This window comes from Hakea prostrata, chromosome 2 (genome assembly GCF_041222555.1).
Source record: "Hakea prostrata isolate BN-2017 chromosome 2, UWA_Hpros_2, whole genome shotgun sequence".
Classification (NCBI taxonomy): Eukaryota; Viridiplantae; Streptophyta; class Magnoliopsida; order Proteales; family Proteaceae; genus Hakea; species Hakea prostrata.
In genome coordinates this window covers 60,376,359-60,392,812 of record NC_142601.1, presented here as the reverse complement: position 1 = coordinate 60,392,812, position 16,454 = coordinate 60,376,359, and the positions used below count along the sequence as shown (strand labels likewise).

Genomic DNA, 16,454 nt, shown 5'->3' with positions numbered 1-16,454 from the left:
TTTTTTTTGTTGGTATTGGAATTTTTTTTAATACTGAAAACGAAATGTCATCCCTCAAAGGTTGAGCCCATGACCTCTTCACTGAGAAATATGAATCTTTACCGCTCAACCAACCCTGCATTGACTTCTTAATATCTTTTTAAGCAAGAGCCAAAATAAATCTTATTCAATTCGGCTCCCAGTATGAAAATTTTAATTTATGATACCTACCATATTAGTGAAGAAACTTTGCGCGTTGGCAGCCAAGAAGGATTGGTTCAGTCCACTCGAATTGCCCATTGATTAGGCCCATTCGGGATCGATTAATCGAGATCGTCCAATAAAAGTGGTTGTTTTAAGCCGTACGATCATCTGACCTGCACCTATGTTGACGATTGCCAAGCATCTTCTGCAACTCCTGGGTTTTACAGTTTTGCTGTTTCTTGAGGAAGGGGAGGAAGAGGAAGAGGAAGAGAAATCCAATTTCTGCTGATGGCCCTAGATACACTCTATTCACGAGACTCCGGTAAGATCCATTCCGACGTGCTCTCTGAAGCGAGACAAGCCTGCTACAAGGTATTGCTTCTCTTCGATTTGAATTTTGTTCTAAGACAAGTCTGCTACAATGTATTGCTTCTCTTCATTCTTCGATTTGAATCTTCGTTCTAACTTGTTTCCTCTGGATTGGCTGGCTCATGGTTTGGGTGGGTAATTGCTTCCTAGGCACGAGACGCTTTCTACGCTTGTATGGAGAAGGAACACAACAAGAAACCTACTGAAATTGCTTCTGTGGGTCTTCTATACCCAGTCGAATGCAAGAAATCAAGGGCTGAATTTGAAAAAAAATGCCGTAGCACATGGGTAAGGATTATTTTGTTCGTGATTTCTTGAACTGTGGTGTTGATATTGGTGGAGGTTTATTTATCTTCTTGTTTTGTTTCCCTTCCGTAGGTAAAGCATTTCGATCGCCAGTATTGTGCAACGAAGCGGGTTCAGAGGCTTTTGGATAATGACGACTCCAGGCGAGGTCCGATGTTACTTCCACAACCTTACACTTTCAAGCCTTAATTCATGAACCTCGTTTTTCGGTTTCTGGTTAGAATTTTTTTGTGTCATTGAGTTTTCCTGATAACGGGCAATTGGTTATACTTGTTGGTATTGGAATTTCAGTTGAAACTGTTTAGTCATCTCAGTTCTTTGTGTTTTTTTTAGGCCATTTACTGTGTACATATAATTACTTTGCGTACTTTGATGCATAACTTTTTTTAACGGAGGAAAGTTGGGAAAGTATTATTAATCATCTAAGCATCCTATCCTAGATTTATCATATGGTTTCTTCTGCCTCACTATTTCTTATTTTCACGAAAAATTAAGTGAAGCTTTTTTGGATTATGTCATTGATGTGATGCTACTATTTCATCTCCAAAGTAATTAGAAATGGTTTTCATGACGCAATTTTTGTCTTTTATCTTTTAATACTCGAATCTAGATGGGTTTTTACACCCAAAATGCAACCCAAGGGGCTGAATTGGGTTTTTATAAATTTAAAGATGCTATATTATTGTATTCGTGTAATCGCTTAATAGAAAACAAATGTAATGAAAAAAGAGAAAGGCATATTGAATGGCATGAAAGATCTTCCAGGTACTTGTTATGTAGTGATTGCAAGGGAGAGCTAGAGACAATGATACTTACACGAGATTTAGAGCAGTTTGGATTCACCAGCCCAACATCTATTACTGGGTCACAAGGGCCTGGGAATAACACTATAAAGTAATGCGTTCAAAATGGCAAGTTTTTAGGCCTTTACATCTCTCATTGACAGTCATTTTGAGTGAGTACCTGAACCACAGAGATCAAGGATTCCTTACCTGAGCCCACTGAACAAATCTGTCTACCCGGTTCACATGGATCAATGACTTCTTTTTCAGCTTTAGAACACATCCACAGGCTATAGAAAGCAGTAGGACTATGTACAAGTCTGAAATTGCACTAATTCAAGGTCCACATTCCTCATAAGCTGTGATTTCTCAAGATGATATTTTGTGTCAGTTCTAAATGTATTTAGCTCACAGGACTTAAGCCTTTATATAGGCAACAAACAGCTGTTAGGGTCAATTAATGGTTTTCTCATGTATAGAAAATGCTCAATATCGGTCTTCAAAAGCTTCTCTGTCAAGAAAACTAGGAAGAACCAGTTTGATGATTTTGATGCGACTCCCAGATTAAAAAATATTTAAGAAATGTACAAGAATAGATTTTAGGCTTTTACGTACTGGCTTCCTGCAAAAAGGCCTTGGAATCTCATCCATGGTCGTGTGTGTCATACTTCTTGGTTGATGTGCCTGTTGGACCTCCTTTGTCCATAAGTTCAATGTCCTGCTAAGGTCTCTGGGAGACCAACAAAATTAGGACTTTCTCCTCAATTTCTGAAGTCATTACTGTTTTATTATATTTTCCAATAGATGTTGGGGAACTCTGTGTGTGTGTGTGTTTCCCCCTTTCTTAGGGTGGGGTTTCTTTTCTAGTCTAAAAATGGTGGGTTCTTAGACCAGTCTTTGTTATTACTGGTAGTGTCTCCTCTTTTCCCTTCATCTTCTTATACAAATGATGTAGAGTTGATCCTTCTTCATTACACGGTAGCATATCTTGGTTGTAAATCCGATTCTGACTGACATATCATGTCCTGTTAAAAATATCATATCTCGGTCCTGCTCTGATGTTTTAGACAATGTTTGTAGGTTTTGGCCTAAATACCTGTATAAGTTTCAGTTTTTCCCTTCAAAACTTTTGAAATGTGGTTGGAAATTATCATGTATTTCCACATGCACTTATCTAACGCCTAATTTCAGTTAAATATATGAATGCATCTCAGAAATTATTGACAAATAAGCGAAGGCCCGCCTCTCATTCCTGCCTAATTTTATTTCTTCTAATCTTATTGTCTAAAATAACAGGTGTGCTTCTCTACTCTTCTCAAACCTGTCGCACCCCTGCTGTTCACCCATTTTTTTTTTTTTTTTCCTCCCACCCCCCCCCACCCCCCCCCCCCCCCCCCCCCCCCCCCCCCCCCCCCCCCCCCCCCCCCCCCCCCCCCCCCCCCCCCCCCCATACATATTTATTATTAAAAAAAAACCAACAAACCCCCCCCCACCCCAATTTAATTTTTTTTTTTTATTAAAAAAAAAAAAAACGAACCACCAAAAAAAAAAAAAAAAAAAAAAAAAAAAAAAAAAAAAAAAAAACAACCCAAAAAAAAAAAAAAAATAGAGAAAAAAAACCACAAATGGTTTTTTTTTTTCTTTCCGCCCCCCCCCCCCCCCCCCCCCCCCCCCCCCCCCCCCCTATTTCCCCCCCCTAAATTTCCCTTTGAGCTTTGTTAGAAAAGGGCAATTTAGGAAGGGATTGATCCATCGAGAGTTAGTACTTTGTGCTAACTCTCGATAGGAAAGAGTGGTAGGAATTAAGAGTTTCATACCAATTGAAATAGGTTTATGCTTTCCTATATAGAATAGACTTGTAAATTAGCCTATAAATAGAAAAGTTACTTTGAGGAGTGCTTACAAGAAAGATGAGCCTCCACAACTAAATCGTGGCTTCCATCCTCTCCTCTCCCTCATTCCTCACCTTATTCTTTCTCAAAATAACATGGTATCAGGGCTGTAGGTCCTCTTATTCCTTTCGACTCTATAGAAAGGAAAGAAACTGTACCTGGAGAAGAAGCAATCGAGAAGCAGCAATCGTTTCGGTTTTTTTTTTTATTCAGTTTTGAATCTGTCTGGTGTGGCTGCTATCGGTTCTGCTTCATAGGAGAAGAAGCAATCGATTGTGAAGAAGCAGCAATTGTTTCTGGTTTTTTTTTTATTCAATTTTGAATCTGATCTCTGGTGTGGCTGCTATTGGTTCTGCTGCATAGGAGAAGAAGCAATCGATGGTGTTGAGACTTCGAGACTTCGAGAAAGAGTGAGAGAGATCGATTGTCTTAAAGAGTGAGAGAGATCGTGGTTCCTTTCAGTTCTGCTTCTTAGGAGAAGACCTGCAATCAGCTTTCAAGTTTGGTCTTGAGTTTCGGTGGTTTTAAGGAGAGATCGATCGTTGAAAGACCTGAGATAAGTTTTCTGCTTTGGTTTGGTTTTAAGTTGGTTCAAGTGGTCCAAGTTGGTTTATTTATGTTTATAAGATTAATCTGAATCTAGGATTAATCTGGGAATAATTCTGATTTTGATTTTGATTTCTAATTTATGATTCAGATTTCTGGGATTTGATTTTAAAATTGTTTGATATGGGAGAAACTTCAAGTAAAAATACTATGACTGAAATTATTTCTTCATCCTCTCATCGGTTAACTGAGAAGAAATTGGAGGGTGGATCAAATTTCCACCGATGGAGGGCTATAGTTAAAATTGTTCTTACTGGACGGGGACAAATAGATCATTTGACTAAGACTGTACCCATAGATGATGATACTTGGGCAATTGTTGATGCACGAATACTTGGGCAGATGTTTAATTCCTTGGCCGATAATATTATAGATTTGGTGACTCACTTACAAACTGTGAAGGAATTATGGGAGTATTTGAATGTGTTGTATTCTGGTCAGAATAATCTGGCTAGAATCTTCGAATTGTCCCAGGAATTTTATCGAGTAGATAGAAAAGGTAGAGATATTACCCAATATTTTGCAGATTTTAAAAGAATGTATGAAGAACTTAACTCTATTCTGCCTATCTCCTCTGATGTCAAAACTATGCAATATCAAAGAGAGCAATTAGCTGTTATGGGTTTCTTGGGAGGTCTTGGAAAGGAGTTTGAGGTAGTTAGAGCACATATTCTTGGTAGTGATCATGTACCCATGTTAGCTGACACATTTTGAAGAGTTCTTCGTGTTGCAAGGGAGAGTTCCAATAACTCTACAAAAAATTCAGCTTTGGCAACAGTTTCTCGAGGCACTTATGGTGGATAGAATATAGGACGAACTCGAGAAAATAATACTGGAAAATATACAGGGTCACACAACTCTATTGACAGTCCAGGACAAGTTAAGACTTGTCATCATTGTGGTCGTCCAGGACATATTCAACGATACTATTGGAAGCTTCATGGAAAGCCCCCACACATGGCGAATGCAATTATCACTTCTGAATTAGCGTCTACAACTACTAAAGTTCATCCTGAGGGAAAGACTGTAAAGATGACTGAGGAAGATTATATTCGTTTCACTCAGTTTCAGGCCACTCAACCACAATCAGCCACTGCCACCCTTGTTCAGACAGGTAATGCTACTGCTTGCCTTTCAACCACATCTCGCCCATGGATTATTGATTCAAGAGCTTCTGATCATATGACCGGGGCTACAGATATATTTTTCTCTTTTGTTCCATCATCCTCTTTGGTTACACTTGCTGATGGCTCTCATATCAATGTTAAAGGAGTGGGTACAATTCAACTCACTCCATCCATTACCCTACCCTCAGGTTCTTTACGTACCTAATTTGCCATTTAACCTATTATCTGTTCATAAATTTACTTCCACTAATAACTGTTTGGTGAAATTCTTTCCTGGATATTGTTTATTTCAAGATCGTACGACGAAGAAGATGCTTGGTAGAGGCCGTATGTCTGGGGGGTTGTATCTATTCGAGGAGATATCCTCTACTGCTTGTTCTAGTATTTCCATCCCCCATCAAATACATTGTCGGTTGGGGCATCCCTCTCTGGAAACGCTAAAATTGGTAGATAAAAGTTTTCATTCTCTTTCAAAGTTGGATTGTGAGTCTTGTCAATTTGGAAAACTTCATCGTGTGAGTTTTCCTCCTCGTATAAACACCAGATCAGACCACCCTTTCTCTCTAGTTCATTCTGATGTGTGGGGACCCTGGCCTATTAGTTCTACTTCAAGTTACAGATACTTTGTTACATTTGTGGATGATTTTTCAAGAGTCACTTGGCTTTATTTAATGAAAAATCGTTCAGAATTATTTGACATATTTTGCAATTTTGTTATTGAAATTCGTACTCAATTTGGTGTTCCTATTCGTACTTTTCGTAGTGATAATGCCAAAGAATATTTCTCTGATCCGTTTTGTAAATTTATGGCTTCTAATGGGATTCTTCACCAATCCTCCTGTGTCGATACTCCTCAACAAAATGGGGTTGCAGAAAGAAAAAATAGACACTTATTGGAGGTCACCCGTTCTCTCTTATTTGAGATGAAGGTTCCTAAATCCTTTTGGGCTGATGCAGTTTCAATTGCTTGTTATCTTATTAACAGGATGCCTTCATCTGTCTTAAAAGGTGGCATTCCTCATTCTCTCTTATTTCCTTCATCTCCCTTATTTACTTTGCCTCCTCACGTATTTGGTTGTGTGTGTTACATTCGTAATCATCGCCTAGGGATTTCTAAACTTGATCCTCGTGCACTTAAGTGTATTTTTATGGGGTACTCTTGCACTCAAAAGGGATATCGTTGTTATTCTTCTGACTTACGAAGATATTTTGTTACTGCAGATGTGTCATTTTTTGAGTCAACTCCTTTTTCCATTGAATCTCATAGTTTAACTAACCTAAATGATGATCTATGTATTTTTCAAAGTGTCTCCACAGGGTACAGTTCCTTCCCCTCTACATGTGCCAAACATCACCAAAGTGTACATGCGCCGGCAAAAACCATCAGCTCCCCCCTCTGCACCTACGGTCTCTACCTCTGTGCAGACTTCGTCTGTTGATCCTGCGGACGTTCTTGCCGAATCTGACCTTGATATTCCCATTGCTCTTCGGAAGGGTAGTCGTTCTTGTGTTCAGTATCCTATCTCTAACTTTATTTCATATTCTAATTTATCACCTGGGTTCTCTACTGCTTTATCTACTATCGAGAATTATCCTATTCCTAAGAATGTTCTTGAAGCCTTGTCTAATCCTGAGTGGGTCAGTGCAATGAACGAAGAATTACAAGCCTTAGAAGACAATCAAACTTGGGATCTTGTGCCTTTACCCTCAGGAAAGACAACTATTGGTTGTAGGTGGATATTCACTTTGAAAGTTAATCCTGATGGTTCGTTAGCTCGCCTGAAAGCTCGTCTCGTTGCCAAGGGCTATGCTCAAGTTTATGGCATAGATTATGTTGATACTTTTTCACCTGTTGCCAAGCTTACTTCCATCCGTATTTTAATCTCTCTTGCCGCTACATACAAGTGGCCCTTGTTTCAGTTGGATGTGAAGAATGCCTTCCTTCATGGAGATCTACATGAAGAAGTGTATATGGAGCAACCACCTGGGTTTGTTGCTCAGGGGGAGAAGAATAAGGTTTGTCGCCTCCGCAAATCATTATATGGTCTCAAGTAGTCACCTCGAGCATGGTTTGGACGATTCACTACTGTTGTAATAGAATTTGGGATGACTCGTTGTGAAAGTGATCACTCTGTATTCTTTAAAAACTCTGATGCAGGCAAGATCTTTCTTGTGGTTTATGTTGATGATATTGTCATTACAAGAGATGACACTTCAGGAATTTATAGGTTAAAGACCTACTTACAAGAGAAATTTCAGACCAAAGACTTGGGCAAGTTAAAGTATTTTCTAGGAGTTGAAGTTGCCCAATCAACAAAGGGCATCTTCTTATCTCAACGAAAGTATGTACTTGGATTTGCTTTCCCAAACACGGGGAATGTTGGGATCAAAACCCATAGACACTCCCATGAAATGTAACTTAAAGTTAATGCCAGAAGATGGAACCATTCTTGATGATCCAGAGAAGTACAGAACGCTTGTTGGGAAGCTGAATTATCTGACTGTGACTAGACCTGACATTGCCTTTCCCGTCGGTGTTGTGAGTCAATTTTTGTCTACCCCACGAACATCACACCGGGATGCAAATTATACGAATTCCGAGGTATCTTAAGAAAGCACCAGGACACGGGCTTCTTTACACTAATCATGGACATAGAAATGTAGAAGGATTCTCTGATGCTGATTGGGCTGGATCACCTATTGATAGAAGATCGACTACAGGCTACTGCACATCCATTGGAGGAAATCTTGTATCATGGAAGAGTAAGAAACAAACTGTGGTAGCAAGATCAAGCACAGAATCTGAGTATCGTGCTATGGCACAGGTAACATGCGAGATGGTATGGATAAAACAATTACTCTAGGAATTAGGAATTATTGATGACACACCAATGAAGTTATGGTGTGATAATCAAGCTGCAGTTCATATAGCATCAAATCCAGTCTTTCATGAATGTACCAAGCATATTGAAGTAGATTGCCACTTTGTTCGTGAGAAATTACTGCAAGGCATAATATCCCCCAAGCATGTGAGGACTGGAGAACAACTTGCAGATTTGTTCACCAAAGCTCTAGGGAATACAAGGGTTACCTATATTTGTAACAAGCTGGGCATGAGTAATATATATGCTCCAGCTTGAGGGGGAGTGTTAGAAAAGGGCAATTTAGGAAGGGATTGATCCATCGAGAGTTAGTACTTTGCGCTAACTCTCGATAGGAAAGAGTGGTAGGAATTAAGAGTTTCATACCAATTGAAATAGGTTTATGCTTTCCTATATAGAATAGACTTGTAAATTAGCCTATAAATAGAAAAGTTACTTTGAGGAGTGCTTACAAGAAAGATGAGCCTCCACAACTAAATCGTGGCTTCCATCCTCTCCTCTCCCTCATTCCTCACCTTATTCTTTCTCAAAATAACAAGCTTAATAGGCATATATTTTGGTTGAATGATGGGAAACTAATGGGAACTAATGCTTGTTCGATTCTGAACCAGAACTGTCAAGATTGGGTTGCTACTGAAGCAATACTGAGTCAGTTCCCACTGCCTCTTTTTCCAGTATGTTCCTTTCTGATTAGCATCAATGGCACTTGGTGTTGTCTGTCTAGCAATTTTAGAGCTCTACTTGCAGAGAAATTTTACGCATTTATCTGTACATCTTTTGAGATTAAACTTATTTCCAGGCTTTCTGATAGTCCAGTTCAGCATGTATGATTTTCTTTTTTTCTTTTTTTTTCCCCCTCTGTTCTGGTGATTAGTTTTTCTGCTAGACAATTCCCATTCTGGCTAGGGACTGAGTTATTGTATTAGATGGAGTAGCTGTTGTAATGGTAAGGGCTGCTCCACTGTGACTAAGTTGTCATGGGTTTTTATTCTAGAAACAGCCAATATGTGAAAGAAGGCATTAGGCTTCATATATTATGAGTTTATGACCCTCCCTAGATCCTGCAGTGGCATGAGCCACATGCATTAGGTATACTGTTTATAGAGGAGCTAACTGTTGCATCTCTTTATTGATTTGTGAAGCTTCTGGGATTAGAAATTGTTCATGGTTTCAGAAGCTTCTGGGATTAGAAATTGTTCATGGTTTCATAATGTCTTATTAGATTATCTTTTATAGAAGGGCTTGCTACCATTGCATCTGCAGGTTCTGAACGAATGGGGTGAAAAGTTTTAGAAGATCCATATTTTTACTAGAAATTGTTCATGGTTTCATAGTGTTTTATAGAAGGGCTTGCTACCGTTGCATCTGCAGGTTCTGAACAAATGGGGTGAAAAGTTTGGTTTTAGATGATCCATATTTTTACTATGGCAAGAAGATTTTGATAAATTTTAAATTTGATGTTCAAATTTAAAAATAGTAGTTATTCTGTTGCAAAGAGAACTAGCCATCCTTCAACTTAGTAGCCAATATGGTACAGATCAGGGTAAGGAACCAGATTCAACTCAATGACTTTGTCAGCAGCCCTGAGTCAACTCAGCCTTGATTCAGCAAGCTTTTTGTTCAGAATTAAATCAGAATGGTCGTTCTCATAATGGTATACTTTCTAGTATTTGTTATATTCCTGCTTTAGATAGGCGATTTGAATTCAACTTAAGAGTTTCAAGTTTTGACATAATAGAATTTTTATCTTTTCTTTGTTTTAGTTTTAGTTTTAGTTTCAAGGCAATTAAAATTCTTATTGGCTTGTGGTTTGGGGAGTTTTTCCTTTTTGTTTTGTTATTTTAATTCCTTGTCTATATCAATTGCATATCTCTAATTTCATGTTTGGCGTATATCAATCCATCATCACTTCTTATAAGGATTAGGGGGAAACAGGCCGATGGTTTTCCTACATTTGCTATTGCTTTCTTGCATTCTAGGATGATTCTTAAACTTTTCTGTGTTGATTTCACTGATCTTATTTCTTTCTTCTCCTAAAGTCCTCTTTTGTTTCCCTCTCGCTAGAATAAAGGTCAGATATCCCTGGGGAGCATAATTTCTTCAGTTGCTTTTGTTTTTGTTCACTTGTTACTTTATCTGTTGGATACTTTATATGTTTTTTTCTTCTAGTTTGGATTTCCATTCATCAGTTTCATATCAAATTCTGTTACCTCACAAGATCACCAATCACTGTTCTCATCTTCTTTGGCTTCTTTCTCTGTTAAATCTCTTTATTTCTCAATTTTTGATGCTCCTCTTATTTAATAAATCGTTTGACCAAATTTTTACCTGTTCTGAATTCTGTAGTTCTTTGACTGGGATATACGTTACTTCTTCTGTTCTGCACCTACATCCCTAATTTGAGGTTTTTATAAGCAGTACACAATTCATGGATCTCTGAATCCATGCCTTGAATTTCTGAGATTCTGGAGTGCTTTTCTCCGATATCTATGGTCTTCGACCATGAGTTTGGTTCGCATCTAAATTCTGGATGTGTTTTCTTCACACTCTCTTGAATTCTGGAATACTCTTCTAGTCTTCTGGTTTTGTTGGTCTTGTGAATCCTAGTATCTGGGTAGATATAAACCTCACTATTAGAATCTCCAAGTCCATACTTTGGTCACAAAGGTAATGGACAAAATCATACACAGACAAAGAAACAAGAATTTGTGGCATTGGGTTGTCCACAAGGTTGGTCATGGGGTGGGAAAGAAAAGAAGACTCAAAGTGAGCTACTAGAAGGCGTGGTGAGAGGAAGGGAAAGTTTGATAGCACTGGCTAGTGAAGTCCAGAATTTATTAATTTATGCAGTTATGGCAGAATGGAGTAAGGGCAGGTGTGCAAGGAGCTGGAGAAGTAGGTATGCATCCATGCATACTTAAAAACATTTGGCTATTTAGTCTGGATATATCTCAAGAGCTGACTTTCAGGTTTCAACTAAATTGCTGTGTAAACTGTAGCTTGAGATGTTTCCAAAAGCTTGCATATTTCAGCAGTCAAGGTATCTTTTATTCAGAAGGATTAGATGAAGCCCACTAGAGTTAAATACACGGATACTGTACTTGGTAGGAAAAATGAAATATAATTATCAATAGTATTATACATCATGATCACAGAAACTATTTATTCTTATAAATTTTAATTTCACTTCCCTTCCCCTCTACTTGCAACTAGAATACTAGATGAAGCCGAAGTGAACATTGTGACTCATGACAATTGCAACGACAAAAATGCAGGGATTTAATTCTGCTTTCTGGAAAATTATAGAGCAAGAAATGGGATTTGGAGGTGGAAGGAAGATTTGTATTGATCCTTTTTCCAGAAAGTGTGGGCATTTCTGGCTTATTGGAACATGTGGAGGATCTGGTGGAACATCAAAATGGAAATTTTGCTAGTTGTGTGCTCAATTTCTTTAGACTTGGGAATTGATGGAGGTGTTGCTGCTGTTAGTTTTTTATATAATACTTTCTCTGTACTTTATAGGATGCTACTAACATCCACTATAAAATAAAGGTGTTACACTTTCAAGTGTTGTTGGCGGACATCCTCTTGTATAAACCCAAGGGTATAGGTATTTGTTAAGACAGTTTGTTCTTTTGCTCATGAAGAACGTGGTTTGAAGAACTTTGTAAAGTAGTCCGCCAGTGAAGTTCTCTCGAGATGACTCTCCACCCCCACCTCCTCCGCTTGCAAATCTTTTCCACTTTGTTTTCCTACTTGTGTCATTGTCTGAATTTTATTTTTTTTCTTTCTCAGATTGTGGATCCACTTAGGAAATATTTCTAAATTGGGTTTCTTAAATGCTCATTTTCTTATGACCTTCGAGCACAGATTATGCTTTGAGAATGAAAGCATTGCTAAATGCAAACCTAACAACTGCAATGGAAAAATGTGATGCAGCGGTGCGTTAAGCCATGTTCATCACGAGGTCTCAATTTTGAATCTCCTCCCCTCTCTTTAGAGGGAGGGTCTTTGTTTGTCCCCTCTCTTTAGTGGGTCTTTGTTTGTCTTTTGGTCTTCCTCGTTTGTCATATGAACTAAGGGATTAGAGGAGGTTTATAAAGCGAAGAAGCAAAACAGGTAAGGATTTAGAAAAAAAAACAAGTGGATGCATGTCAAAGAAGTACACTAATATGTTGGTGGTCTCATGGCTTAGAGGCATCGGCACTTAAAATGGCCTTGGTGCTTCCTGCTTTCGGAGTCATATCCCTATCCAACAACTAAAAATGGTGGGTGAAGGAAGCGAAGTTTACCATAGAAATTGAACCTAACCCCCAAATTTTAAATACTAGTGAAAGTGATTGTGGGAGTTGTTATGGCTGCAAGTGAATTTTCCCAGGGGATTTGCTAAGCTTCTGTTTGTTTCATTCATAATTTCTTGTTTTCTTGTCAAGGATTTTATGAATATTTTACTTAGTATAAGATTGTAATTAATTTCGGATTTGTTTTGTGTGAGATCCATTTCGCCAGAAACATTCAAACTTTTCTTGCTTTTCATTCTTTTTACGTGGAAACAATGGAGCCAATAGAAACTACCAAAACCTACCCCAATTTCAGTAATACGTATCCATCCGCTGACCGCTAGTGGCTTCACATAAATATCTTCGAATGCCTTTTTCATATCATTATTTTTTTCGTTTTTTTCTTTTTTCTCTTTTTAAGGGTTTAGGGTTCAAATCTGTCTAGCTAGCTATTCCACCGAAGTTGATTTGATTTCTGTTGATTAACTAAGAAAGACCAACCACCACCGTCGCCATCATCATGAAGCATACTTGGTGGCCATTGGTGCTTCTCTGAAGAAAAACTAGTGAAGTATATCAAAGCCTTGATTAATGGGTGGCTTGATTTTATAGCCCTAAGTACCAAAGATCTTGTCAAATCCTTGTAGGTTACTTGTTATACGGTTTGGTGTGATGAGTCATACTTTGCAAGGTGGAGAGGAAGTGCGAAAATTGAAGTTAAGCAATTCAGTCTCTCTTGAGGGTTTAGGGTTCCGAGTTTGGTGGTTTTGTCTATTTCCATAAGAATGCACATTTATTGGAAAACCTAAGTGATAGCACCTCCCCATGTTTAGATGAAAAGAAAGTGTATCATTGGGTTTTGGTATCATATTGTGCCATATCAAAGGCATAATAGTCAAAAACATTACTTTTTTAGAAAAAAAACTAGAAGGGATGAATGTGATTACGTTCTCATGAGGTCATCAATAACTTTGTCCTTGCAACAAGAGAGATGATGTAACGATTGCAACAACTAGAACAAAGTTGATATCTTTCAAGGAAAGGAAAATACATAGATTTCATATAATAATAATAAGGGAGAATGCTTTGTGTTTCTCCAACATTCTTTGAGAAATTATTCTAACGCAAGCTCCTAGCACAAACGGAGATCACGAGGATTGCAGACGAATGGGATCATTTGGTTGTGCTGTAGGAAGAGGAATGTGACCCTTCTCTTGCAAGCACTTCACCGTTTCGTACATGGTTTGCTTCACTGGGATGAACTCAAGCCCAAGGTCTTTTAGCTTCTGGTTTGAAAACTTGAATGGCTTTGCCCTGGGCTTCACCTCATCTGAGCACCTGCATCCACCAACAACCACCACCACCACAAGATAAAACTCATCACCATCACTAAGGAAGAAACAAGACAAAAAAAACATGGTTTATTTTGATTCTTTTGGGTGCCGGGTCAGTGTGGGTTGGTCAAGATTAGTGGCCCATGTGGTGGGAAGAACAAAAACACTATAATGGATATGACTTTTAGGAGCTGTGGTAGGTAAGATGCCAGTAGAGGATTTGGTAGTGGTAGGGCCCATCTATCTAGTTGATGGTCCACTGCACTACCCATGAGAGGAATGGCCAAACAGCCACGTGCACTACAATGTTAGCAAGTACTAAGAAGACAAAAGGACTCACTCATCAATGGAATCTGAACTCAACCCTCTCTCTCTCTCTGGTCATACTGGTATAGGTGAGAGTCGTCTGACATGTTCTATAGTCAAGTACTGGTTGTAGGTGAAAATTAACTTCCACCATCCAAAGGGTATCTATCTCATAGGGTTTCACATCTGATCTGACAATATGGACCCACGTCCATAAAAGTTGATATGGTAGGCCCTTCAAAGGGTTACTCAGTCGTCCGGTAATGACTAACGGGGTACACGTACATCTTAGTGTGAAAAAGTCACACCAAGTTAGGCTTCGACCTGGTTTGCTTTTTGGTCCCTCCCAAGTCCATCATCCATCCATGGAAGTATTATTAAACCGGTTGGTTCAGTACATTGCACCGACCACTCCGGGAATTGATGACAAAAATGCCCCTCATTTGTGAAGCGTAGATTGCTTACTTGGTAGGAACCGGGTACTCAGGGAATAGCTTGGCAAGAATCTCCACCACATCCCCACGGTGGAGAACGCTTTCGGCGCAGAAATAACGTCCGGCAGCTGCGGGAGCTTCGAAGACGAGGATGTGGGCCAGTGCCACGTCCCTCACGTCCACGTAAGCCTGAACCGAGTTGACGTAGGTCTTGGCCGAACCGGTCAGGTACTTGAGTACGTGAATGACGCTGGCATTGATGGTGGGCTGGAGCAACGGACCAAGAACCAGAACCGGAATAACCACAACCAGGTCCACCTCTTTTTCCTTCGCCGTCTCCCACGCCGCCTGCTCCGCAACGGCCTTACCGTAACAGTACCAGTTCTTGGTGTTCATGCAGAATTCCAAGTCACTCCAGCAAGATTCGTCTACTACTTTCTCCGGAGCTCGATTCGGGTCCATGTGAACCGCCCCAATTGACGATGTCATCACCACACGACGCACTCCTGCTTCCTTCGCGGCGCTCACTATGTATTTGGTTCCGTTCACTGCTGGTTCCACCATTTTTTCCTGTTCGATTCACCAGAATCATCAACCCGATCATCGCAATAAAATTTAGGTTTTTTTTTTTTTTAGAAAGATCAGAAACAGTTAAAAACTTACTGGGTCGTCAGTGACAGGGGAAGCCATATGAAAGACCCCCTGACATCCATCGACGGCGCTGCGAAGGCTCTCGTAATCGAGAAGATCGGCTTTGCAGAGGATCAATCTCTCTTTGGCACCTTCGAACTCTTTCAAATGGGAATTCTTCGGATCGTCTGCTAATCGAAATACCAAAACCCATATGAGATTAAGTTGTATTTTATAAGACTGAGAAACAGGGGAGGGGAAGATTCAATATGAGGAAGAAGACAGACCTGGATTTCTTACAGTTCCTTTAACAGTGTAGCCTCGTTCGAGTAAAAACTTGACGAGCCACGAAGCGATGTAACCTCCGGCTCCGGTGACGCATACAGTCTGGCCTGAACCTGGTAAGCTGTCCACCGGCATCTCGATAGATCGCTCTTTTTTCCCGGTGGAGGAGGGTAACGTGGAGATGGAAGAAGTACGACAGCTATGAAAAATTGAAGAAAATAGCGAACGGAACGGAAGAATACAAGGAAAGTAATATCCAGCTCCTTTATTTATGCGACAAATTCTTTACCTAACACGAGCCTTGAATATCGGAGCACCCGGCAACCGGTCGGGTCTTAACAGAGATTGATCCAATTTAAGTCAGACCACACGGTTGCACTTCACAACAACAACCAATATGTTAGGAACCTGTAGGGAATGGTTTAATCACTGCTTTGCCTACCCAACGTCATGTATTAGAAATGGAAAATTAGGTGATTCAAAAACATTGATAGCTAACATGGAGGAGTTTAGTGGACAAGGAAGAAAAGAATCAATGAAAAAATTCTCAATCGTATAGCCTAGTTCAGTGAAGAACTTGGGATGAAAATCAATTTTATGTTGGTCTCGGTTAATGCTATCATGAGAGGCTGACCAACTGGCCCATACATTTGGACGAGGTTGCGAGAGGATATGGTGATTTTTAGTAGTTATATAGAATTGTGACGGTTAGTAGCTATGGAGATTTAGGTTTACCCCAATAGTAAGTTAAGATGGTTTTGCAAGTCCAAGAGGAATCCGGATCTTCTCCCCATCGGGGGAGCACAGAGTACTCCCCATGGCTTTCTGACCACATATATCAGTGGGGCCCACTGGTGTTGAAAAAGTTTTTTTTTTATTTTTTTCTAAAAAGTGTTTTTTCTGTGGGCCCCACTGATATATGTGGTCAGGAAGTGTCGGGGAGCACTTTGTGCTCTTCGTCGGGGTCGTTGATCCGGACTCGTCCAAGAGGAGGTTACATGACTTCAAGAGGGAGTTATCATAGTAATTAAGTACTTT

At 39.6% G+C, this 16,454-nt stretch overlaps 2 protein-coding genes across 3 annotated transcripts; one reads left to right on the top strand and one right to left on the bottom strand.

Moving 5' to 3' along the window:
- The first annotated feature begins 283 nt into the window (after positions 1-283).
- On the top strand, positions 284-11,988 carry LOC149025390 (Cytochrome c oxidase, subunit Vib family protein). 2 transcript variants are annotated; one of them, XM_089145619.1, is made up of 4 exons: positions 284-555; positions 703-840; positions 931-1,006; positions 11,423-11,988. In XM_089145619.1, the coding sequence occupies exons 1-4, from the start codon at positions 472-474 to the stop codon at positions 11,428-11,430; spliced, it is 306 nt and encodes a 101-aa protein (XP_089001745.1). In that variant the 5' UTR covers positions 284-471; the 3' UTR covers positions 11,431-11,988. The 2 variants fall into 2 exon arrangements, with proteins under 2 accessions (XP_089001745.1, XP_089001744.1); XM_089145618.1 differs by lacking the exon at positions 11,423-11,988 and having other exon boundaries at positions 931-2,966.
- A 1,436-nt stretch (positions 11,989-13,424) lies between these two features.
- On the bottom strand, positions 13,425-15,730 carry LOC149025389 (cinnamoyl-CoA reductase 1-like). The gene is made up of 4 exons (XM_089145617.1): positions 15,419-15,730; positions 15,165-15,319; positions 14,533-15,071; positions 13,425-13,765 (listed from the first exon to the last, which is right to left on the bottom strand). The coding sequence occupies exons 1-4, from the start codon at positions 15,549-15,551 to the stop codon at positions 13,576-13,578; spliced, it is 1,017 nt and encodes a 338-aa protein (XP_089001743.1). The 5' UTR covers positions 15,552-15,730; the 3' UTR covers positions 13,425-13,575.
- Positions 15,731-16,454: the final 724 nt, after the last annotated feature.